At 38.5% G+C, this 27,575-nt stretch overlaps 1 protein-coding gene and 1 pseudogene across 2 annotated transcripts in view; one reads left to right on the top strand and one right to left on the bottom strand.

The window, feature by feature from the left end:
• LOC105535608 (protein FAM13A-like) overlaps positions 1-26,210 on the bottom strand; it is a 269,070-nt gene extending 242,860 nt beyond the window's left edge. Inside the window, exons 1-2 of the mRNA XM_011974742.1 lie at positions 25,983-26,210; positions 25,803-25,853 (exon numbers count right to left, since the gene is read on the bottom strand). Coding sequence (XP_011830132.1) covers positions 25,803-25,829 — 27 coding nt within the window. The 5' untranslated portion in view covers positions 25,830-25,853; positions 25,983-26,210. The remainder of the gene's footprint in view (positions 1-25,802; positions 25,854-25,982) is intronic.
• Positions 15,783-16,655, top strand: LOC105535606 (annotated as a pseudogene). Its single transcript, XR_001005462.1, has one exon. The product of XR_001005462.1 is annotated as a 40S ribosomal protein S4, Y isoform 1-like (transcript).
• Positions 26,211-27,575: the final 1,365 nt, after the last annotated feature.

The following is a 27,575-nucleotide window of genomic DNA, read 5'->3' on the forward strand; positions in this document are numbered from 1 at the left end:
GGAAAGGAAAGGAAAGGGAAAGGGAAAGGGAAAGGGAAAGGGAAAGGGAAAGGGCAAAGAAAAGGAAAGAAGACAAAAAGAAAAAGGAAAACTGAGATGCCAAGAACAGAAACTTGACTAAGTTTACATGGTGATATGGTTTACATTTGTGTGTCTCCCCAAATCTCATGTGGAATTGTAATTTTCAGTGTTGGAGGAAGGGCTGGGTGGGAGGTGATTGGATCCTGGGGGAGGATTTCTCTCTTGCTATTCTTGTGATAGTGAGTGAGTCCTCACAAGATCAGGTTGTTTAAAAGCATGTAGCATCTCCTCCTTTCCTCTCTTCCTCTTTCTCTGGCCATGTAAGACATGCTTGTTTTTCCTTTGCCTTCACCATAATTATAAGTTTCCTGAGGTCTCCCGAGTCTTGTATCCTGTACAGCCTGCAGAACTGTGAGCCATTTAAATGTCTTTTCTTTATAAATTATCCTGTCTCAGGTAAGGACATGAGATTTGTGAAGGGCCAGGCACACACAGATATAATTTGGATCTGAGTCACAACCCATATTTACAGCAATGTGAGAACAGACTAATACAGCAAATGTGGTACCTAGGAGTGGGCATTGCTATAAAGATACCTCAAAATATGGAAGCAGCTTTGGAAATGGGTAATGGTCAGAGGTTGGAACAGTTTGGAGGGCTCAGAAGAAAGGAAGATGAAGGAAAGTTTGGAACTTCCTATAAACTTGTTGAATGGTTGTGATCAAAATGCTGATAGTGATGTGGACAATGAAGTCTAGGCTGAGGAGGTCTCAGATGGAGATGAGGAACTTACTGAGAACTGGAGTAAAGGTTACTCTTATTATGCTTTAGCAAAGGAAGTGGCAGCATTTTGCCCCTTCTCTAGGGATCTGTGAAACTTTGAACTTAAGAGAAATGATTTAGGGTATCTGGAGGAAGAAATGTCAAAGCAGCAAACCACTCAAGATTTGACCTGGCTGCTTCTAACAGTGTATTGTCATATGCATGAGCAAAGAGCTTATCTGAAACTGGAACTTATATTTATTAATAAAAGGAAAACAGCATAAAAGTTAAGAAAATTTGCAGCCTGATCATATGGTAGAAAAGAAAATCCGATTTTCTAGGGAGGAATTCAAGCCAGCTGCAGAAATTTGCAGCTGAACATTCAGAGGAACTGAATGTTAATAGCCAAGACAATGGGGAAAATGTCTCAAAGGCATTTCAGAGACCTCACAGCAGCCCCTCCCATCACAGGGCTGGAGGCCTAGGAGGGAAGCATGGTTTCCTGGGCTGGGCCCAGGGCCTGTGTTGCTCTGCTCAACCTCAGGACACTGATCCCTGTGTCCCAATACTCCAGCTCCAGCCACGGCTAAAAGGACCCAAAATACGTCTCAGGCCACTGCTCCAGAGGGTACAGGCCATAAGCTTTGGTGGCTTCCACATGATATTAAGCCTATGGGTGCACAGAGGGCAAAAGTTGAGGCTTAGGAGCCTCCACCTAGATTTCAGAGGATATATGGAAACTCCTGAATGTCCAGGCAGAAGTCTGCTGCAGGGGTGGAATCCTCATGGAGAACCTCTACTAGGGCAATGCAGAGGGAAAATGTGAGATTGGAGCCCCCATACTAGAGTCCCCACTGGGACACTGCCTAGTGGAGCTGTGAGAAGAGGACCACTATCGTCCAGGACCCAGAATGGTAGATCCACTGACAGCTTGTGTTGTGTGTCTGGAAAAGCTGTAGGCACTCAATGTCATCCCAGGAAAGCAACCGAGGGTCTGTACCCTATAGAGCCATAGGGGTAGAGATGTCTAAGTCCTTGGGAGGCCACATGTTGCATCAGTATGGCCTGGATGTGAGACATGGAGTGAAAGAAGATTATTTTTGAGCTTTAAGATTTAATGACTGCCCTGCTGGGTTTCAAACTTGCACAGGGCTTGTAGCCCCTTTGTTTTGGCTGATTTCTCCCTTTTTGAGTGGATGTATTTACCTAACACCTGTACCCCATTTTATCTTGGAAGAAACTAACTTGGTTAAAAAAAAAAAACTTGGTTTTGATTTTATAGGCTCATAGGCAGAAGGGACTTGCCTTGTCTCAGATGAGACTGTGGACTGGACTTTTGAGTTAATGCTGAAATGAGTTAAGACTCGGGGGACTGCTGAGAAGGAATGATTGTATTTTGTAATGTTAGAAGGACATGAGATTTAAGAAGGGCCAGGGACACAATGATATAATTTGGATTTGAGTCACCACCCACATCTCATCTCAAATTGTAATCCCCAATATTAGAGAAGGTGCCTGGTGAGAGGTAATTAGACCACGGGAGTGGATGGTAATAGTGAGTCAGTTCTCACAAGATCTGGTTGTTTAAAAGTATGTAGCACCTCTCTCTTTCCTCTCTTCCTCCTCTTCTGGCCGTGTAAGATGAGCCTGCTTCCCCTTTGCCTACCACTATGATTGTAAGTTTCCTGAGGCCTCACCAGCCATGCTTCTTTACAGCCTGTGGAACCAGGAGACAATTAAACCTCTTGTCTTTGTAAAGTACCCAGTCTCAGGTAGTTCTTTATAGCAATGCAAGAACAGACTAATACATATGGCTGGTAAAGTTTAGAGCCAGAACATAACCTCAGATCCTTAAGGCTCCAGTGCTTGAGCTTTTAATGATGACACACTATGGCATCACCAGAACCTTTAATACTGGCAGCTCTGTGAGGGCCCAAGGGGGCCAACATTGCCTGAATGCAGCTCTGTTTAACTTAATACAAAATCCAATTTTAGACTACTGAAATCAATGGCCTGTATTTCCTTATAGCAATCCTTCACAAACTTAAAGCCCATATATTTAAAGTACTTTGAAGGATAATCAGGTTACACTGCTGGTTAAATTCAGAACCATGTGCTCCCAGACTCTTTGGAACTGGAGCTAGGGTTAATAAATCTAACAAGGAATGTATAAGATAGAAAGATACCCCATCACCAAATAAATGTAGTGCAAGGAAAGTACAAGGTGATCCTGAGACATCTTGCTCCAGAAAGCAATAAAAAAAAAATGCTCAAGGCCTACGGGGGCACATCCACAAGACCTATGGGCCAGTGTAATGGAATCCCACTGGGTAAATTTATGGCAGTTAAAGCACCAAGAGTAAGCACTGTAAATAATGACATATTTAGTTAAGCTAAATTTGTTATTAATACATATAACCTATGTATTAACATATTTAATACACTAATAACATAGTGCATTAAAAATTCCTGAATTCATAATAAGTGAGAGAAAGCGGTAAAAAAGTTAAGGCCTTCTTTACAGAAGAATGTTGCAGTTAAACATAGAAGGAATGACAATTAGAAAACCACCATTTTTCTCACAAATCACTTAATAAATAATGTAAGCAAGGATAATCAGCAGCTGCTGAAACATCAGCTGAAAGGTTGTTGGAGAGTAAGACTTTCATAGCGTCAAAAAGATTACCTCACAGATTATATACTCATTGCAAAGAAAAAATTCACTATTACAATTATATCTGGCCATAATCACCTTAAATCTTTACCCAAAAGATCCAATTTATCATTAGTAATCATGAGAGGACTTGTCATCATGTGTTCCTGATGTGATGCATTATAAAGAACACATAATTTATCAAGTGTTCTTGCTAAAAACCTTTAAGGTGATGCTCACTAGCTTGTAAACCTAACTTCTAGTTTACAGCACATACAGGAGCTAGAAGAACAAGTTAAAATTGAGACTGTGAAAAAAGAAACAAATCCAGAAGGAGAGACATTCTAACATAGTATCAGCCTGGACTTTTCAAAACATCATTGTCATGAGGGAAAGACTGGTTCTAGATTTAAAATAAGTTAAAATACACAACCTTCAAATGTAATATATGAATCTTGATTGTTTCCCCATTTGTTAAAGAAAAACATAGACACATGTCATCATGCATTTTTACCAAATTCACAGAATGCATAACACAAACAGGGAAACCTAATGTAAACTATGAGATCTACTTAACAATAATGTATCAATATTGGCTCATCAATTATAACGAATGTGCCACACCAATGCAAGATGATAGTAATAGAAGAAACTGGGAAGTAAGGACAAAGAATTATGTGAGAACTCTGTACTTCCCAGTCACTTTCTGTAAATGTAAAACTGCTAAAAAGAAAAAAAAAATGTCTACTCAGTTTTAAAAGCAAAATTAGGCCAGGTGTGGTGGCTCATGCCTGTGACACCAGCACTTCGGAAGGCCGAGGCAGAAGGATCACTTGAGGCAAGGAGTTTGAGACCTTTATATAAGCATAACTGACATCAAAAAAGGGGTGGGAGTTGTTCAAGACCAGCCTGGGCAACAAACTGAGATCCCATCTCCACAAAAAAATATTTTTTAAAATTATCTGGACATGATGGCTAATCCTCCCACCACAGCTTCTCAGGAGGCTGTGGCAGAAAGATCACTTGAGCCCAGGAATTTGAAGCTGCAGTGAGCTATGATCACACCACTGAACTCCAGCTTGGGAGACAGAGCAAGACACTGTCTCTTAAAAAAAAAAAAAAAAAGCCAAAATAAAAACAGCCAAGTGTTTCATCAGGACAACTGGGAAAATGTGAAAATGTACTGGATATTAGATCGTGTAACTTTAAATATTTTAGGTATAATAACATACAATAACATCATGTAAGAACTAATTTATTCCAGTTATAGTATTCCTTATTCTTATAAGGTGCATGCTGAAACAGGGATGCAATGTAACGATGTCTTCAAATACTAAAATATTTCAAACACAAAGTGTCTATGCCTGTATATATATTGTATATATGCGTATGTATACAAACATACAAAGAGACAGAGGGAATGAGTACAAATATCACAGACTGCTGATTTTTAAATCTAAGTGGGCAGTATACAGAGTGTCCATTATACTAGTCTTTCAACTTTTATGAATGCTTGATATTTTTCATTAATAAAAAATTTGGAAAAAATAGGAATCCCTCAAAGAGACTTCCAGGTAACAAAGAGTTATACCTTATACCAATTTTTTTGACAGCATAAGAGGAAAAGGAACATGTTCTTTCCAAATTGTAATTTAAAAATTAACAATAACAATTGTAGGATTACTCTTTTATAGAGACATAGACATTCATATTAGCTTGGATAAGGTTGACGTCATGGAAAAGGAATAGATCTGAAATTAGAGCACTTGAGTTTGAATCCTGGTTTTGCCATTGACTGGTATAGTCTCACTGGGAATGTCAGCCTCTTTGGTGAATGTGCAGCTTTGGAAAAGAGCAAACTCAACAATAAAGAAGGATGACCCATGCTGTCTGTGATGGTTAATATTGAGTGTCAACTTGACTGGATTGAAGGATTAAAAGTATTGCTCCTGAGTGTGTCTGTGAGGGTGTTACCAAAGGAGATGAACATTTGAGTCAGTGGACTGGGAGGGACAGACCCACACTCAATCTGGGTGGGCACCATCTAATCAGCGGCCAGTGTGGCTAGGACAAAAGCAGGCAGAGGAACGTGGAAGGACTAGACTTGCTAGGTCTTCCATTTTCATCTTTCTCCCATGTTGGATGCTACCTGCCCTCAAACATTGGACTCCAAGCTCTTCAGCTTTTGGACTCTTGAACTTACACCAGTGGTTTGCCAGGAGCTTTCAGACTTTCAGCCACAGATTGAAGGCTGCACTATCGGCTTCCCTACTTTTGAGGTTTTGGGACTCGGTGGGAGTTTACCTTGTGATTGTTTGAGTCAATACTCCTAATAACTCCCCCTTCATGTATATACCTATCCTATTAGTTATGTCCCTCTAAGAGAACCCTGACTAATACACTCTCCAGTCACCAACTGAGTCAATCTTAGGGAACACTGGGGAGACACCGCAGCCAGATCACCCTCACATTCAGCCTTTTGAACTTATAAAAATTTTTATCTATCCCAAGACTACCTCCTCATCTGTTAAACTGCAGTAATAACACCTACTTAAAAGTGTTAAGAGTGTGAGTATAAGGGAGATAAAGGGAGGTGTTAATGAGTACAAACACACAGTTAGAAAGAAGGAATACATTCTAAGATTGATAGCAGAGTAGGATGACTATAGTTAACAAGTACTGCATATTTCAAAACAGCTAGAAGAATGGACTTGAAATGTTCCCAACACATAGAAATGATAACTACTTGAGCTGATCAAGTCAAATACCCTGACTTGATCATTACACAGCCTATGCATTTAATAAAATATCACATGTACCTCATAAATATGTACAAACATTATCAACAAAAATTGTTATGAGAGTTTAATTAACCCAATTATGCCAAAGGGTTGCAAATTTTTCTTGCTAAAAATCAGACCTGGATGATGACCTTGAGCAGTAGGATATAAATAACTCCCACAAGCTTAGCGTTCCAATAATGGAACACTAGGCATAAATGGGTTAAATAATGTATGTAAAAGCATTTCTCACACAGTTGGAAGAGAGTTAACGCTAAAAATGTTGATTAAAAATTTCTTTGTGGTGATCAATTCTTTAAAAGGATAGTGTGGCAAGCCAGGCACCGTGGCTCATGCCTGTAATCCTAGCACTTTGGGAAGCCGAGGTGGGTGGATCACTCGAGCCCAGGAGTTCAAGACCAGCCTGGCCAACATGGTAAAACTCCGTCTCTACTAAAAATACAAAAATTAGCCAAGTGTGGTGGTGGGTGCCTGTAATCCCAGCTACTCCAGAGGCTGAGGCACAAGAATTGCTTGGACCTGAGTGGTAGAGGTTGCAGTGAGCTGAGTTCATGCCACTGCACTCCAGCCTGGGTGACAGAGCAAAACTCTGTCTCAAAATAAAATAGAATACTGTGGCAGAGTTTGCAGTTGCCTATTGATGGGTGTTTCTCTTCCTTAGTAAGAGAACTCTGATTTTGTTTGCAATAGTAGGGAACAAAGTGCTCAGTTAAAACGTACCTAGCCTTCATTGCAGCACATCTTTAATAGACATATGTATATGTTTGATGAACAAGATATAAATAGACGTTGCTGAGACCACCAGAAAAACTCCTTAAAAGGGGAGCAATACAGTTTCCCCATGTCCCTGTTTTCTGCCTAGATCACAGATACAACGCCCAATAGCCATGCTGTAATTAAGTAGCAACCCAGAAGCTAAGCTCTAAGTACAGTAAAATAGAAAAAAGGGACTTGTAGCCTGATGACGTAATAGAGGCACATGTCCACCTTGGAATAGCTAGCTATGGACTTATTTTATGTGAGAATCCCCAAATAGTGCTCTGTCAGAAAGTCAATTATTTACTGAATACGTTGTTAAATCAAGGAAATCTGAAGCCGTCTAAAAATCAATTTTCTAAATCTAGTACATTAATTTGAAAAACTCAAAGCAGTTCTTAGATACCTTACTCGTTACCCTTACAGAAACATTTCATAGCATAAAGAGTTATTTATGTGCATTGTAGATCCAAGACAATAGCTCTTAACCTAGAACCCATGAATCATGAGACCCTGAAAGTACATAAAATACAATTTTTTTAGAAATCATATTCTCAAAGAAGTCTATGATCTGAAAAATAAAGATCCAACAATCTTTAAACATTCACAGAAAAGTAAAGTTTAACTAAGATTTTTAAAAGATAATCCATTTAAATTTCTCTTTATGTGTTTTTCCTATTTAGCCCATTGATTTTTTCATCCAAAAATTATTTAAAATAACTTAAATCGCCTTATAGCTCACAAATTAAGTTCAACTAATTTTCTCAAATTAGACTAAAAACTTTCTATTAAAAAAGACTCTATGTACTTGGTACTGTTGAAATGTTCAAGAATCTATTAAAGACAAATCCAATAAAAATCTTATGGTATCACTTCTTCTGAAAACACACAGATGAAGACAGTGAAGAAAAGTAACAGAAAAGCTATAAACTCTGATTTGTATACGTGATGCCAAAGGTGAGGATGGTGCGGAAAGCTTATGGCAGACATCACACCAGCACTGGGGCAGGAGTCTAGAAAGGACCAGCAGTGGAAAGCGTTCAAACTCTCCTACAAATATTTGCCACCTGAAAGAGAGAGCACACTGTCAAAAGGAGCTGAAAAGACTCAGCTGATTGGAGAAGAGAAGGGAGAAGGTACAGAAGACACCTACAGGCACACCAAGGTGGCAGATACCAGGAAGCATTAGAAAAATACACTACCTAAGAGTGAGTGCATCACCTTGGAAGCCAAGTTTACAAAGAAAAGGCAACAGAGCTCTCTTGACCCAGGCCAGCTTCTGGGAGGCAAAGGAGAGATGGGCAAACAGAGGGGCTATATTAAGAAAACAGTCATTTTTGTAGTAATAGAGGGGGGAACCTCCCTGAAGTGTGAAACTTGAAAGGCTACTTTGGCCTGTTATCACTATACCCCACAGGAAACTCTTGCTACTAACCCGCAAAACTTCATCTCACTCAAATATGAGTAGGAAAAAAGGATCATGGCCAGTATTTACATAGAAACAGTATTTTTTTAAGTATAAAAAAGCATCACTATCTTCCTGCAAGAACTCATCAGAAAAATGCTGCCAAGAAGCAGATGGAAACTATAACCTAACAAAAAGAACTAACAAAATTTTAATAAGGATGTGACAACAGAAGCACAGACAACAACAACAAAAAGATGAATAGAACTTCAAAACTAAAAATGTTTGTGCATCAAGAGACACCATGGCCAGGAGCAGTGGCTCATGCCTGTAATCCCAACACTTTGAGAGACTGAGGCAGGAGGATTGCTTCAGTCCAGAAGTTCAAGACATCTGGGCAACATAGCAAGACCCTGTCTCTACAAAATACAATAAATAAATAAATAAATAAATAAATAAATAAATAAATAAATAACCAAGCAAGCAAGCTGGGCATGGTGACACACACCTGTAGTCCCAGCTACTCAGGAGGCCGAGGTGGGTGGACTGCTTGAGCCCAGGAGGTCGAGGCTACAGTGAGCCATGATCTCACCACTGCACTCCAGCCTGAGCAACAAAATGAGACCCTATCTAAAAAAAAAAAAAAAAAAAGACACTTATCAAAGAGTGAAAAGACACAACACATAGAGTAGAATCCTATAGAATAGGGGAAAATATTTGCAATTCATATATCTGAATACATATTCAAAATATGTAAAGAATTCCAACAATTCAACAACAAAAAATAGCCCAGTTCGAAAATGAACAAAGGACTTGGATAATCATTTTTCCAAATAAGACATAATGTGCCTAATAAGCACATTAAAAGATGCTCAACATCACTAGTCTTTAGGGAAATGCAAATCAAAACTACAATGGGATATCACTTCACACCAATTAGGATGGCTATTAGAAAAAAAGAAAGAAAATAACAAGTATTGGTTAAGAGGTGGAAAAGTTGTAACCCCTGTGCATCATCAGTGAAATACAAAGTAGAACAGCCAAAGTGGGAAACAGCTAAATGGTTCCTCAAGAAGTTAAACATGGATTTACTACATTATCTAATGATTCCCCTTCTGGGTATATACTCTGAAAGCAGGAACTCAGACATTTTTTCAACAATGTTTGCAGCAGCATTATTCACAACAGCCAAAAAGCAGAAACAATCTCAATTGTTTCACAACAGATGAATGGATAAATGTAAGGTAGAATATACATAAAATGGAATATTATTCAGGCTTGAAAAGGAGTGAACTTCTGACACATGCTACAAGATGGATAAACCTTAAAAGCATTATGCAAAGTGAATAAACCAGACACAAAAAGACAAAAATTGTCTAGTTACACTAATATGAGATACCTAGGCTAGGCAAACATACAGAGACAGAGGGAAGAACAATGGCTACCAGGGGCTGGGAGGTGGGAGGATTGGAAGTTACTGTTTTATGGGGATAAAGTTTATTTTGGAGGTGATAAAAAGTTCTTGAAATGGCTAGTGGTAGTGATGCATAACACTGTGAATATGCTTAATCCTACAGAATTATACACCTAAAATAGTTAAAACAGTAAATTTTATGTTATGTATATTTTATCACAATAAAAAAAGTTAAAGAATTGATCACAATGATGAAAGAACACAAATCAGAAATAAAAAATTCAGGGAAGAATTTGAGCCACTTTAGATCCCACCTACGCTTCTTTCCAACATGCGTTTCTCTTTTTTCTTTTTTTTTTTACTTCAAAAATGTTTTTGAGGTGATCAGATAATAGGAGAATGTGAAGTAGAGACCGGTGGAACTCAGGAAACAGGGAAAAGGGAAAGGAAAAAACATTTCAGAAGTGAAGACTAAATTATAAGAACACAAAGAAGAACAGAAATTGTTCACCTCAGTAAGGGGCAGAGAGGAAATGAGGAAAGTAGATATAATGAAACATTTTTAGAAATCAGAACGATTTGAGAGTTACAGAAAGCAGCTAACTGATGCCACTTTATGCCCCATTTCCTCTTAGAAATCCCCAATGAAGAAAATCAAACAATGGAATAGAATATTTAAAGATGTAATTCACAAAAACTTTGTTTAAATAGAAGTGCTTTGAGTTTACATATTGAAAGGCACATCACAAACCCAGAACAGTCTGCACAAAGATGTATTACAAGGAAATTATTAGACTAATAATAAAGAATCTTTTGCACAGCCAAGCAAAAATCATGTCACCATGTAATAAAAGAAAAATAAGAGTCGCCTCAAATTTATAGATTGCAGTACTTGATCTTGGCAGAGCATGAAAGGCTTACAAAATATTTATGGAAAGAAAGTATGAGCCAAGGCTGGGCGCAGTGGCTCACGCCTGTAATCCCAGCACTTTGGGAGGCCAAAGCAGGTAGATTACCTGCGGTTGGGAGTTTGAGACCAGTCTGACCAACATGGAGAGACCCCGTCTCTACTAATAATACAAAAATTAGTTAGGCATGGTGACACATGCCTGTAATCCCAGCTACTTGGGAGGCTGAGGCATGAGAATCGCTTGAACCCAGGAGGCGGAGGTTACAGTGAGCTGAGATCGTGCCATTGCACTCCAGCCTGGGCGACAAGAGTGAAACTCCATCTCAAAACAAAAACAAAAGAAAGAAAAGAAAGTATGAGCCAAATTTAATAATCAGCCAAGCTGTCCTTCAACTATAAAAGCTACAATTTGAACAGACAAAGGCTAAAAGAATACTGTACACCTGAACCTTCCTTGTCCAAACTACCAGAGAACAAATTTTAACCAATTACTCAATGGCTGGGAAAGTTTGATGAAAAGACCAGCAAAAAAATTAAAAATGAAGTAAAAGTATAGCCATGTAATATGAAGAAGAAATAAAAAATCTGGAACAATTATACACAAAAGAGAAGATTGGAGGTTGGAACATATTCAGGTTTTAAAAGAGCTGCCACATGGTTCAGACTGTAGGAGAAAGTAAACGGCAGTTACATGGAGACACATTTTAAGACATATAAAGAAGAAATAACAGTCACTTCTATTGATGGAATAGATTTTCTCAGAAGGTAGTGAAATTCCTAATAATCGAAGATGGGCAAAAATTATAATGTGATACTATTTGTTATCCATTCTACTCATAGAAATTTTTAAAAAAGAAAAGAGTGGCCAGGCACAGTAGCTCATGCCTGTAATTTGGGAGGCCAAGGCAGGCAGACTGCTTGAGCCCAGGAGTGCAAGACCAGCCTGGGCAATATAGCAAAACCTCATTTCTGCAAAACATACAAAAATTAGCCAAGTGTAGAGGCATGCGCCTATAATTCCAAGTACTCAGGAGGCTGAGGTGGGAGGATCACTTGAGCCTGGGAGGTTGAGGCTGCAGTGAGTCATGCTCACACCACTGCACTCCAGTCTGGATGACAAAGTGAGGCCCTATCTCAAAAAGAAAAGAAAAGTAACTCAAAGAGTTGAATAAAAAACCAAAGAGTAATAAAAAAATATATTTTTAAGTAAAAACAAGAAAAAGAAAAAAGAGAAATGAATGTTGGAAAGAAATATTGGTGGGATTTAAAGTGGCTCGAATTTCTGGAAGGCAATTTGGCAGTGCCCAGCAAAAGTTAGAGCTTCTTCATAGGTCATTCTCTTTCCAACCAGGCCTCTGAACACAGGGGAAGGGCAAGCAACAGTGAGCAAGACTCATATCTTATACAAAGGGACTGCCAGATATTTGCAACATACTGTTATCGGGGCTGGAGTGGGAAGAAGGCGATAAAACTCATGTCAAATGTAATCTTTTTTTATAAGTCTACATGATCACAGAAAAACTTTAGAAGGACATATACATATATTAAGTGGTTTTTTTTGGGGGGGGTTGTCAAATCTTGAATAATTCTTATTTTCTCCTCTTAAGTTTTCTGTAGTTCCTCATTTTATACTCCAGACGTGTTACTATCACAACAAGAAAATTAAAGGTTATTATAAAAAGTTAAATTCTCTATATAAACACAAGTCAAGACCTATTGCTGAACTCCATGATGGTAGAGTGAAGAGGTCTGCAAATACTCTCCTTAAAAAAAAATGTATAAAACCAGACCAAACAAAAGAAGTTCCAGGGCTCTAGAAATTGATCAAAGATATAAAAATTAAATTGAGAAACATTTATTCATGAATGGGAGATGAAGTGTAGTTAAGAATAGTGGGAGTTTGCAGCACTCTTGCCTAGGCCTGTTTCCAAACCCTTCATGCCCTAGGCTGGGCTGGCATAGTAGTGTTACCACAGGGGGAACCAGTAGTGAAAACTAGTGGCTTTGGTGATTTGGAAGAGAGGACAAAAACCCACACTCAGTGGATCATGTATCTAATAAAGGACTTGTATCCAGAACATAAAGAACTTTTATAATTCAATAAAACCAAAATGACACAACTAAGAAACAGGCAAAAGATATGAAAACACATTTAGCCAAAGAAGATATACAATGGCTAATATGTATATGAAAATATGCCCAATATCATTAGTCATGAAGAAATTGAGATAGCACTACTAACTTACTACAATGGTTATAAGAAAAAAAACTAACAATACTATATGTTGGCAAGGATATAGAGAAACTAGAACCCTCATTCATTACTGGTGAGAATATACAATGGTACAACCACTTTGGAAAAGGTTGGCAGTTTCTTAAAATGTTAAATGCAAAATTACCACACAACCCAGTAATTCTACTCCTAGGTACCTACCCAAAAGAAATGAAAATCCATATCCACACAAAGACTTGACTTGTATATTAATGTTCCTAGCAGCACTACTGATAATAAAATCAGAAACAACCCAAGTATCTATCAGTGAATGAATAAAATGTGATATATCATAAATAGAATATTATTCAACAATAAAAATGATATGCTAATACATGCTACAACATGGATGAACCTCATAAACATTATGCTAAGTGAAAAAAGCTGATCACAAGAGAACATATATTATAAGTTCCATTTATATCAAATGTCCTGAAAAGGCAAACGTATAGTGACATAAAGCAAATTAGTGGTTGTCCTGTGGGGGTGGGGAGGGATGGTGAGAATGTTCTCGAATTGGATTTTGATGATGCTTGCACAGTTGGTCAATTTACCAAAAGTCATTAAACTGTACAGTTTTAATGAGTATACACATGATATGTAAATTATACGGCAAAAGAGCTGTTAATAAAATAGAAAGTCAACAACTGCTTGGTAACTTCCTCTCAAAATAAGACTACTGTCAGTAGAAATAATATATGATATTAATATTTTTTGAAAGATTCCATATTCTTCAGTCTAATAACATACTATTGCTTTTCAATAATTCTAGATGAAATAGATAACTTTTGGAGTGGGTCACTTTTAAGAGATTACTACTGCTACACTAATGTACAAAAAACCTGAAACACAGAAACATTTACACACATAGAATCCTTTGGTTTTTTGGAAAAAGGTGGAAAGCTATTAATGTCACTATTTTACATCTTTTGTTCATCATTTTTGGCAGTTTTAACAAGACAAAAGATTTAAACAGAAAAGAACCATCTTGTAGGAGGTCACTATCAATTAAATCTGAAAAAATATTCTTGGAAAGATTATTCTTGCCATCATTTCTCAACACATTTACTGGAATGTAAAGTTAAAAACAGAATAGTGTTTTGAATTTTTATATAATTACAAAGACTCGGGCTGGGTGCAGTGGCTCATGCCTGTAATTCCAGTGCTTTGGGAGGCTGAGGTGGGAGGACTGCTTGAGCCCAGGGGTTTGAGGCTGTAGTGAGCTATGATCTCACTATTGCACTCCAGCCTGGGCGAAAAAGCAAGACCCTAACTCAAAACAAAAAAAAAAATTACAGAGACACATTTAAAGTTAATGACCTTAATGCTGTAGGAGAATTATAGCGTTACAGTGTCAAATGAAGACTCACTTGTTTATATATAGTTTCAGAAAAGTCAAATGTGCAGAAAACTAGGCCTATGTGATTTCTTTACAGCGTAAACCACAGGAAAAAAAAATCTATGACATCATTTCTTTACATTTTAACTAAAACTTCCTTCCTAAACATTAAAGAAATCTTTGGAATTTAACCACAAAAGCAAATTAAGTTCTTATTTTTTGGCAACTTTATATCAAAATTCTCTTTCAACAACTGTTTCTCTTTAGCATATCATTTTCACTGCCACTCTGTACATTTTTCATAGAATAAAACATTTGTCTGAGTTCTATTGAATTATTATTTTGTTTTGTTTTGAGACAGAGTCTTGCACTGTTGCCTAGACTGGAGTGCAGTGGCGTGATCTCGGCTCACTGCATCCTCCACCTCCCAGGTTCAAGTGATTCTCTTCACCTCAGCTTCCCAAGTAGCTGGAAATACAGACACCTGCCACCACACCTGGCTTATTTTTTTTTGTATTTTTAGTAGAAATGGGGATTCACTATGTTGGTCAGACTGGTCTCGAACTCCTGACCTCGTGATCCTCCCACCTCAGCCTCCCAAAGTGCTGGGATTACAGGCGTGAGCCACCACCTCCAGTCTATTGTATTATTTTAAGTAATGTATACATTTTTATATAGTGAAATAGAATAAAAATTTAATAATTCCATAGTAATGTTCTCTAATTATCTCATTTTTAAGAGTCTCTAATATTTTCACTTTCTGATTTGCCAAAATATTAAGTTAACTTGAAAAAAGAAGATACCATAAAAATAAATAAGAAGTACCATAATGTTCTTTTGAAATTGGTTAAAGTACTGAATTGGTAGAAAAACTAATACAACTAGTAAGGATATATTTACCAACTTTCTTTAGAAAGGCATTCCTCAATCCAAAATTGCTTTTCTTTAATTCACATATGTACTACTATTCTTATGATTTCACTTTCATATTTACATTCTCATCCATCTGTAGTTTAAATCATAAGGAAGAAACCCAACCAATTATTTTTCTCCAAGTGACTAGCCATTACAAAATTGCTTTAATTTGTTATTTTAATATCTGATAGGGTAGCCCCTCCAAGGTTAACATTCTTAAAGGGGGTAGCTGAAATAATTCAAAGTTGGAGTAAAACAAAACATGGAATTTTTTCCCATGAACCATTCATTGAATGATTTTTTTAAAATCTCCAGTCTGCCTATTTACATGTTAATTATACAATTCACATAATTATACTATTACTTACTGCAGTATCACTATTTAAACCATTGTAAATTCATATTTGCAGATAACAGCTAAAGTATGCTTGCTTATAGTTTCCATTCCAGGAACTACTGGACAAAAGTTTCTTCCTTGTCTCTAAAATTTAATTTCCCTAATTCAGTTTTAAGATTTAGATCACATTGAGAGTATGGTTGCACCGGAAAAGAAGAGATTCTCTTCCCTCACTGGGTTTCGCCATTGCCCGGGGCCCCAAGAAGCACTTGAAGCCTGTTGCAGCTCAGAAGCATTTGGATGCTTGACAAACTAACGGGTGTATCTGCACCTTGTCCATTGACAGGTCCCCACAAGCTGAGGGAATGTCTTCCCCTGATTATCTTCCTCAGGAATAGACTCAAGTACACATTGACTGGAGATGAGATATGTATGCAACGCTTCATCAAAATTGATGGTAGGGTTCGAGCGGACAGCACATACCCTGCTGGATTCATGGATGTCATCAGCATCAAGAACACAGGTAAACATTTCTGCCTGGTCTATGGCACCAAGGGCCGTTTTGCCGTTCACCACATCACAGTGGAAGAGGCAAAGTAAAAGTTGTGCAAAGTGAGGAAGATCACTGTGGGGATGAAGGGAATCCCACACCTGGTGACTCATGATGCTACCCAAATCCGCTTATCAAGATGAATGAAACTGTGCAGACTGATTTAGGGACTGGCAAGATAATCAACTTGATCAAATTCGACATGGGCAATGTGTGTATGGTGATTGGTGGAGCCAGCCTCAGTCGTCTTGGTGTGACCAACAGGGAAAGACATCCTGGTTCTTTTGATGTGGTGCATGTGAAGGATGACAATGGCAACAGCTTTGCCACAAGGGTTTCTGACAGTTTTGTCACTGGCAATGGCAATAAGCCTTGGATTTCTCTCCTTAGGTGAAAGGGCATACGACTTAAAACTATTGCGGAAGAGAAAGACAAGAGACTGGCCACCAAACAGAGCAGTAGCTAAATTATAGTAGCAGCTATCTTTTTTCTTTGCACAAATAAACAGTGAATTCTCGTTTAAAAGAAAAAAGAAAGATTAGATCACATTAATCTAACTCTTGGTCTTAACAGTCTTTGTTACCCAATTAGCCCATTCTTTCACTTCCTATGCTGCTTCATGCTGGTGGGCACTTCCTACCACTATCATTAAAGCTTACTTATGCTGACGCTCACTCAAAACAAATGACCCTAAAACAAATCTCCTAGATTCTAGTGATTTTACTCACACTCTCTCACAGCTTCATAACACCAATCTATAACTAAGTAATTGACCACATGCTACGATCTGTTATAGCAGCCTGAAGAGACTAGGACACCATGCTTTTGTTTGACTTCTGAATTCTGTATAACATAGATGAAAATTCTACTTGCACTACAAGTTTACAGAAGAAAATATATAATGCCTTTGTTTGCCTTTCATCAACCTCTTCTTCCTCAAATACTTCAATTATTGGTTTACTGTATAGAGAAGCACAACTAAATGTTTAATTCTGGTTAAAGTTTGGTCTAAATCCAATAATATAAACAGTCTCTTCAGATCACAGAGTTCCTTTCATTTTATTTAAAATAAAGTACAATGAACCAATAGTAACAGTATTAAGGAAACTACCATAAAGCAAGACACAAAGTAGCCTGCCATTTCACAAAGGTAAAATTTTTAGGATGCTACATAGCTTACAATGCATTTTCACATTATTGTTTGATTTGATGTACACAACAATCCAATTTAGGCTGCTATTATCCCTATTCAATAGGTGAAGAAAGTGAGAGAGGCTAAGTATCTTGCCCAAGTTCAAACACCCGGCAAGTGGCCTACCCAAGATTCAAAGCAAAGCTATGTCATTCCTGCTCTCAAATCTGCCCCAGTTCATTTCATGAAAAGCCTTCCCAAACCACAGAATAGCAACGCATTGTAAGATGAAGTGTATTGATTAGATGTTTCTGACTGCAAGTAATTGAAATTCCAGCTCAAATTGGCTAAAATACTAATGACATTTATCATCATATTATAGTAATACAAAGGAGTTCAGTAGAAGGAAGACTCTAAGTTGGTAGATTCAGTGGTTCAAGGATATCATCACTATTCTACCATTCATCACTGTATAAAGTCTTCATCCGTAGGCTACCTTTATCCATCAGTTAGATGTCTGCCAGCAGCACCTGGAGTATACAATTCCTTGTAGGGAAATAGATTGTTAATATTACATGGAATATTTGTCTACATTTCTCAACTACCTTTACATTTAGATGGGAACATGTGACTGCGTCAAAGCAATGAACTGTGAGGAGAAGAGAGGCGAGTCACTTCCAGGATGAGACAGATAAAAGCATCTGCACCTCATTCATCTCTTACTTTCCCTGATGTAACCTTGGAGGATTCAAGGTCTCAAGTTAAGGTAGCAAATACTCCACAGAATGAAAGCAGCCTGGTACCAGAGTGGCCAGATGGAGGAGAGCTCCGTCAGCCTGCATTGGACTTTGATTAATCTGTAAATAAATCTTTGTTTCCTTGAGTTACTGGGATCCTAGTTTGACTGCTGTGACATTTGGCACTTATTACCCTAATGCGGATTGCATGGCTACCTGAGGGAAAGCCACACACTGGCCTGCCTGCACATTATCTGAGATGGAATATGTGCACCTGCATGGACTGCATGCAATTTTATAGTAAGAGAACTTCTCTAGTATTTAGTTGGACACTCAAAAGAGAAAAATTGAAAATATTTACAATTATACTGCTAAATCTTACTAGATGGGAAACTGCAATTTTTATAAAAAGAACCATCAGGACTGGGCGCGATGGCTCACACCTGTAATCCCAGCACTTTGGGAGGCCGAGGAGGGCAGATCGCGAGGTCAGGAGATCGAGGCCATCCTGGCTAACACGGTGAAAGCCCTTCTCTACTAAAAATACAAAAAAATTAGCCGGGCGTGGCGGCGGGCACCTGTAGTCCCAGCTACTAAGGAGGGTGAGGCAGGAGAATGGCGTGAACCTGGGAAGCGGAGCTTGCCGTGAGCAGAAATCACGCCACTGCGCTCCAGCCTGGGTGACACGGCAAGACTCCGTTGCAAAAAAAAAAAAAAAAAAAAGGTGGAGGCTCGCTCTGTCGCCCAGGCTGGAGTGCAGTGGCTCAATCTTGGCTCACTGCAAGCTCCGCCACCCGAGTTCACGCCATTCTCCTGCCTCAGCCTCCGGAGTAACTGGGACTACTGGCGCCTGCCGCCACACCAGGCTAATTTTTTTTTGTATTTTTAGTAGAGACGGGGTTTCACCGTGTTAGCCAGGATGGCTTCGATCTCCTGACCTCGTGATCTGCCCACCTCGCCCTCCCAAAGTGCTGGGATTACAGGCGTGAGCCACCGCACCTGGCCAAGATAAAATGTTTTACAGTCATGTCCTTGGTCTTCAAATGACTTATCTAAACATAAAATACACTTAAGTGAAACTTCTAAATCTAGAGAATGGGATTCTGTTTTGTGCAACATTAATTTAACAACTACTACTGTCCAGCCCAGAGCAAGAGGCAAGAAATACAAATAAGATACGATCCTTTCTGTCTAAACTTTACAGTCTGCTACAGAGAAAGACAAATAGTACAGGCAAGTTGAACAGATGGTGAAGTATTACCTAAAATCTAACAAGAGAGCACCACACTGCTCCCTAATGGCTAGAATCAGAGTGTAGTCAGTGACGAAAACCAGGAATTGCCAGGTATGCAAGGCTCCAAACAAAACTCATGTTCTTTCTTTCTTCTTCTCTTTTTCTTTTTTTGAGGCAGAGTCTCACAAGCTCCGTCGCCCATGCTGGAGTGCAGTGGCACGATCTCTGCAACCCTGCCCCCGGGTTCAAGAGATCTTCATGCATCAGCCTCCTGAGAAGCTGGGACTACAGGTGTGTGCCACCACTCCCAGCTAATTTTTTTTTTGTATTTGTAGTAGTGATGGGGTTTTGTCATGTTGGCCACATTGGTCTTGAACTCCTGGCCTTAAGTGATCCACCTGCATTGGCCTCCCAAAGTGCTGGGATTACAGGTGTGAGCCACTGTGCCTGGACAAAACTCATGTTCTTTCTAAAACTCCAAATAAAAAACAGCTTTTTTTTTAAACAAAAATCAAGAAATTAATCTTGGTATTTAAAAAACCTAAGTGTAGTCTGCGTGGGATGAACCTGATACCAAACATCAAACTAGAACTAAAGCCAGGCATGGTGGCTCACACCTGTAATTCTAGCACTTTGGGAGGCCGAGGCGGGTGGATCACCTGAGGTCAGGAGTTCAAGACCAGCCTGGCCAACATAGTGAAACCCTGTCTCTACTAAAAATACAAAAATCAGCTGGGTGTGGAGGTGGGTGCCTGTAATCCCAGCTACATGGGAGGCTGAAGCAGGAGAATTGCTTGAACTCAGGAGGTGGAGGTTAGAGTAAGCTGAGATCATACTACTGCACTCCAGCCTGGGCAACAGAGCAAGACTCTTATCTCCACCTCCCCCACCAACCAAAAAAAAAAAAAAAAAACTACAAAGATAACCATCATGGTCTTGAATCTTGAACTTATGCAATATTTGTTTGTTGTACTACTTAAGAAAATTTGATTCTACTAAATAGAGAACAAGAGAAACAATGAGGACAGATACAACTACATATAGATAATATGCAAGGAAGTAGCTTAACAGACTGTCTTAATCTGTTCACACTGCTACAACAAAAAAATACCATAAACTGGGGTGTGCTTATAAACAAGAGAAATTTATTTCTCACAGTTCTAGAGGCTGGGAAGTCCAAGATCTAAGGCACCTGCAGATTCAGTGTCTAATGAGGGCTGGTTTTCTGGTTCCATAAATGGCTATCTTTTTGCTGTTTCCTTACATGGCAGGGGGGGTCAAGGAACTCTCTGGGGTCTCTTTTATAAGGGTAATAGTCCCATTCATGAAGATACCACATTCATGACCCAATCGCCTCCCAAAGTCCTCAATTCCAAATATCATCACATTGGAGAATAGGTTTCAACATGTGAAATTTGGAGGTACAAACATTTGCTCTATGGCATTCCACCTCTGGTCCTCTCAAATTCGTATCCTTTTCGCATGCAAAATACATTCATTCCATCTCAACAGTCCCTAAAATCTTAACTCACACCAGCATCAACTCAAAAGTCTAACATCCAAAGTGTCATCTAAATATCATTTAAATCAACTATGGGTAAGACTCAAGGTACAATTCATACCAAGGCTAACTCCTCTCTAGCTGTAAGTCTGTGAAATCAAACAAGTTATGAGCTTCCAAAATACAAAGGTGGGTCAGGCATAGGATAAACACTCCCATTCAAAAAGGGGAAACAAAAGAAGAAAGGAATGGCAGGTCCTGAAAAAATCCAACCCAATGGAACAAATTTCATTAGACCTTAAGGTTCAAGAATAATCCTTTTTGGCTCAATCTCTGACCTTCAGGCCACTAGGACCTGCCCCCACAGCTTTGCTGGGCAGAGGTTGAGCTCCTAAGTCTCTAGGTGCTCCTGCCCCAACGGCTTGGTGGGTTGGTCCTGCAGCAACTCTCTGCCTAAATCTCACACTGTGTCTCTGAAATGTTGGTCCCATCCTTTGAAACCTATGTAGGGGCAGCCAGGCTACCATGTCTCATGCAGTCTGTGAACTGGCAGAGGCAGCTCTATGTGGTCACTAAAGTTTGCTGCCTGTACCCTTTGGAAGGGCAGCCACCTTGCTTCACTGGGCCTGTTGGAGCCACACTTGGGCAGCTGTGAAGTGTGGCACTACAGTGTGGGAGCTGAGCCTAAGATGTAAGGAGGTGGTGCTGGGTAGCACTTTCTGAAGTCCCAGAAGCACCAGGCACAGTAGTCCCTCCTTTGAAACTACTCTGCCTTCAAGGAACTTGCACTCTGGGCCTGGAATGGGAGTAATAGCTCTGATGATTTCTAAATTGCCTTTGGGGTAATTCTTCCCTTGTCTTGGAGAATAGCTCCTGGCTTCTGTTGACATGGCTGATACATATTAATTTCCTTATAAAACAATGGCTTGGCCACACTTTTAGTGTTCCCCACCTAGAACTCTCTCCCCCAACTGGCTATCTTATTTTTTAATAATATGGATAGGCTAAGAATTTGCCAAATCTTTAAGTTCTACTTCCGTTCTGATTAACAACTCCATCTTTAGGTCATTTATCCCTTCTCACATATGTACAAAGAACAATATGCCAGTCAGGAGAAACCAAGGGGGAGGAAACTGCTTATAGTGAACTATAAGCCATCATAGTAAACAGTTACAAGCAGTGAGGAGAAACCAAGCCACCATTTCATCACTTTACTTAGAAAATGCTTTAGTTAAATATACAATTTAATTGCTCACAAGTTCTTCCTTCCACAAAATAATAGGACACAAATACAATTCAGTCAAATTCTTCAACACTTTGTAACAAAAAATCATGTTTCCTCCAGTTCCCAACAACATGTTCCTCATTTACATTTGAGACCTCATCAGAATAGTGTTTGCCATACATATTACTATGATCAGGAAAGGCTGATGTGGCAGAGAAGGCAAGAGCAACAGGACATTTGAATGTTAAGTAACACAGAATTCAGGGAGTGTGGTCCTTTCCTCCCACTTAAGACCTTTCGAAGTAGATAAACCTACCCTCATCCTTTTCCTCTTTCTTCTTGCCGTGATTTAAGTTGATTCAATAAATCCCATGAATGGAATATTTCAATTTGGTACATGACTTTCTGTAATGCAGTCGTAAGTTCCTGCTTGTGCTATGGCGTATGTGGAAGATAGCTGATGGTACCAGGTTGTAAGACTACAGGAACAGAGGTCCCCAAGTTAGAGAGAAAGGCTACGAGGCCTGGGACATTGTTGAAATTATCAGCACCAGCATGAACTGGGGACAAATCAGGAGGGGTGGACTGTTAGGCACTGATATTACCAAGAGAACCAATTCACAAATTCACCAGTCATAGATTTGAGACCTAAATTCACCAGAAATCATAATATCCAGAGTATAAGAAACTACACATGCATTTCAACTCCTCCTTCTTCATCCACTGAAATATGCAAATACCAGTTTCAGCCCACCGGTCTTTAATACATCCTGATGCCATATTGGACAGAACAGCAGGAGAAGCAGAAAATCTGACTCACGATTCACCTGACAGAAACAGAATCATCCAAAAGTGACATTTAAAACTAGAAGAGACTAAAATAACATGAATTGGCAACTATAATTTCCTACGCTGCCTCAGGATAGGTGGTTTACTGAAACTAAAACAGATTTGTTACAGTAAAGCAGCTAAATTTTCTTTGTACATGATTGGCAATACATTTTTGAGCCTACTGTAGTATCATGAGCAGCAAAATTTCTTAGCACTAACATGGCAAAGAGTTTTAAAAAGTAAAGAAATGAGGAAGATAAAGTAGGTTCATCAATGGACATAGAAACTGAGTTTATTGGAACCAATCTGTGTCCCACTTCAAGAGTATACACACACACACACACACACAACAAATATCTAGTACTCATTATACTGTCTGAAGTATTACTATCTTCAGCAGCAGGACACTTGAGCAGTTGCTACATATATGTCTAAGTATATAAGTTCCAAATGTTGGGGTTCAAAAAGCTATACCCCAAAATATGGTGCTTTGTCATGCTGGGTACTTTTAATTAAAAGGTCTCAGAAATGAGCCTCAGAACCAAGCTCTCTCTCTGCCTTTCCACTCTCCTGACCCGCCCTCAGTCTCTCTGATCCTTTTTCTTTCCTAAAGCACTGAGAGTGACTCTCTCTGGAATTTCCTTATCTGATTAAGGAAGCTTCTTTCCAAAAGGAATGCAATTGTCTTAAGACCTACTTCCTGAGAATCTCATCAAATAACCATGAAAAATTATCCATCAGAAAAGAGACTAAAAGTTGTCACCATATCCACACTGACTTTTCATCTATTCCTCTGAGGATAGCTCCAAGAGATTGGCTGGGAAACTTTATCTGCATAAAAAGACAACCTTCGTTCACAGTGAAGTTCCACCCCTCACCTTTCCACCACCTCACCATAGCTCAGGGAAACGCTGTCCCAGGCCATTGTTCTTTGAATCCATTTTTAAAATTATTTGAATCTCACTTGAAAAATTATTTACTACCTCTCTAAAATTACCTGCAGCTCCCTACTTCTCTCTTCCCCAAAAAGAAGGCATTTAAGCTTCAACCACCTGGCCCTTCTTTGAATCTCGTATTTGTGGGACTCTCATATCCATACACACATTAATAAATTTGCAACTCTTTATCTCCTATTGATCTATTGCCAGTCGCGTCTATAAAATTGCAGAAAGCACAGAGGAAAAGCTTTCTCTTCACCCCTACACAAAGTAAAAAGCAGTATATCAGCTCATTAAATGTGTTAATGTGTGACTTAGTTCTCCCTTTTTTGTTATGATTTTTTGTTGTTGTTGTTCTCCAAAAGCTATCTTTTTCCAGACATGCTATGGTACAACTGTTGAAAATGTATTTCCTCCTACAGTAAAACCGAGACACAGCACAATCAAAGGCCAACCTTAAGGAGAAGGGTAGAAATGATTGAGAATTATTCATCTACCAGAGTGAATAATCTCTTAAACTGTGTGATTTTTATGTCAACTTTAACTGTAATTTTATACATGCTTTGGATATAAATTAAGGGAAAATATAAAGTTTTATACATGAGTCAGTGTGCAATCCAATCAAGGTAGAGATCAATATATTGCAGGTCAAGGGAAAGAAGTAAAGATCTAATCAGACAATCAGAGATTACTACCAATCTGCATGACAAATAGGTCAATCTGCTGCCTCATTCTACACATTTTCAGTTCTATATTGTTTCTTTTATAAAGCTAGAAAAATAGAAGGGCCACCTCTGCAGTAAAATAAAAGTCAGTATTTTACACATAGATAAATCAGATTTTGAAGGAAACTCTTTGGGGTGATAAAAAAAAGAATAACCACATGGTTACCTGCATGCTACTAAGCCTCAGACTTAAAAGGAAAAGACAGAGTGACACACAGGATGCTGAAAAGTTTTGAGCCTGGAAACAAGGTCATCCTGCAGTTTCACTAAGAAAACTTAATCTATGGGGCTTGTCTACCATCTGGTGACCATTTGGTGTCTGTGTGTCAAAAATTGCCCAGATATTTCTAAACATTTCAGAATGCCATCAGAAGCTACAGCAAATTGCAGCTCTTTCTGAAAAGCAAAAAAAAAAAAAAAAAAAAAAAAGGAGGATCTGGCCTGAGTGTGATTTTTTAAGTGAGCAGTTAAGGTGATAATAAAGAAGAAGATATTTCTCATTTAATACATTTTAGAAAATAAAATGTTCCTATGGAATACAGTAGCAACTTGAAATATAAATATGTATGATTCCCATACAGATGTATGCATTTTCTACATAGTACAATCAAAATTTAAATTACAGCATCCTATAAATTATATAATTGACAATATTTGATTATTACAAAAGGTTTTGTACAAGCACCAGCAGAATAATTTAGAAATTCATGAATTCTAAAAATTCTAAAACCCCAGAAATAAGCACATTTTCCCAAGGGTTTTATTTCAGTGTTATTTATGAATGCTACTGTGTAATAACAACCACTCATTTCTACAGTTTAAGGATACACAAACATTTATCAACCAGGCTTTTCCACCATTACTTTCAGAAATTATGCTGAAACAGAAACTCCAGAATTACTACATGAAAATAGAAATATAAAACAGAAAAATGTCACGCACATACTCAAAAGTAATAAATTAATGGTTACTTCAATTCCTTCTCAAGCTAGCCGCAAGATTTTTCTAAGAGCTACAATGAAGCGTTCATGTTTAACTATTCAGGGACAAGAAAGTCTAAAACGCTTGAAAGTGCTCCACTTTAAATCAAGTTGACTTAACGGAATAAATCAGCATGCATCTTTCACCTTTTTTGGAAACTAAAGTGCACAAATACGCTGAATGCCATCCCAAATCCTGACTAATACCCATTTAAGTAGATAGGAATTTAAGTAACAAATCTTTCCCCACCTCCTGAGAAGGAAAAATAAGTTACACAAAAACATCTCATCAAAACAAGGAAGGCAAGGCCCTCTCCTAAAAACTGGCAGTAAACACAGAAGACAGAAGAAGGCCTATACTTACACAGATGGCTAGAGCTCCTGCCCCCATTCTCTCAGGAAGCGTCCAGAAGAACTGAGGAAGACCAGATGAAAATATTAAAATGACAGCAAAATACTAAAATTCCATTCAGCACATATTCTTTGATGTGAAACACAGCTTCCAATCCAAAGGCCCCGAGGTAAGCGAAGAGCAGCTTCTAACATTTTAGGAAGACTGGTTTTGCTTCTCTTTCCGCTGAACCCACATGGCTGGAAGGACTGCCTGGAGTTGAAATTTGATCCACAGCCTTAGTGCTGGCAAGTAGAGGGAGTCACGTGACACGGGTCTTAAGTCGCTGACATCTTTTTCTTAAACCTGACTCCCTAGATCCCACACACAGGCTTCTTTGGCTTTGAAAACTGCCAGTCACCTGGTGGTATTCATTAATAGAACCAGTAGTGCATAAAGTGAAAACACAGACTTGCTTCCCAGACTCCACACAGCTCTAAGAAAAACGTACGTATTCAAACTCAGGTTTAAAACTGCAGGCACGTTATTCATTTTTTCTCAGGCAGTCTTCTCTTCTGCTGTTCTTTAGAAACCAGCTAAATTCTACCAAAATTTTTTTCCTTCCATCCTATCCCATCAGAATTGTTTTAAATGAAAATGCTCTATTTTATGTAGCTGTTACTACTTCTAATTACATATGAATTGCCTTATAAAATATACTGATGATAAACATAAACATACATCTAGACAGCCATAATTCTACATATATGATTTGCAGTCTGAAAAATTAGCTTCTAACTGACTTTTCAGTAACTTTCTATTCTACATGCTGTCACGAGAAAATCTGATAGATTTTAAATTTTCCAAATATTTGAACTAATAGCTAAAATAGTCACTTCAGGTAAGCCAAAAGGAAACTATCCTATTTTTATTTTTGTTATCATTTTTTCTGTCAATTTTTTTTTTCTTTTGCTGGACCTATTGACACATCCTCTAAGTTCTCTCCCCTCACTCCCAACCTCCCAACAGGCCCTAATGTGTGTTGTTTCCCCTCTCTGTATCCATGTGTTCTAAATGTTCAACTCCCACTTATGAGTGAGAACATGTAGTGTTTGGTTTTCTGTTCCTGTGGTAGTTTGCTGAGGATGACTGCTCATAGCTTCATACATGTCCCTGCAAAAGACATGATCTTGTTCCTTTTTATGGCTGCATAGTATTCCATGGTGTATATGTACATTTTCTTTATCCAGTCTATCATTGATGTGCATTTGGGTTGGTTCCATGTCTTTGTTATTGTAAATGGTGCTGCAATAAACATACATGTGCATGTGTCTTTACAGCAGAATGATTTATATTCCTTTGGGTATATACCCAGTAATGCGATTGCTGGGTCAAATGGTATTTCTGGTTCTAGATCCTTGAGGAATCTCCATACTGTCTCCCACAATGGTTGAACTAATATCATGCCCATCTACAGTGTAAAAGTGTTCCTATTTCTCTATATCCTCTCCAGCATCTATTGTTTCCTGACTTTTCAATAAATGTCATTCTAACTGGTGTGATATAGTATCTCATTGTGGTTTTGATTTGCATTTCTCTGATTATCACTGATGTTGAGCTTTTCTTCATAGGTTTGTTGGTCACATAAATGTCTTCTTTTGAGAAGTGTCTGTTCATATCGTTTGCCCACTTTTTGATGGGGTAGTTTGTCTTTCTCCTGTAAATTTGTTTAAGTTCCTTGTAGATTCTGGATATGAGACCTTTGTCAGATGCATAGCTTGCAAATATTTTCTCCCATTCCATAGG

This window comes from Mandrillus leucophaeus, unplaced genomic scaffold (genome assembly GCF_000951045.1).
Source record: "Mandrillus leucophaeus isolate KB7577 unplaced genomic scaffold, Mleu.le_1.0 Scaffold1480, whole genome shotgun sequence".
In the NCBI taxonomy this organism is placed as follows: Eukaryota; Metazoa; Chordata; class Mammalia; order Primates; family Cercopithecidae; genus Mandrillus; species Mandrillus leucophaeus.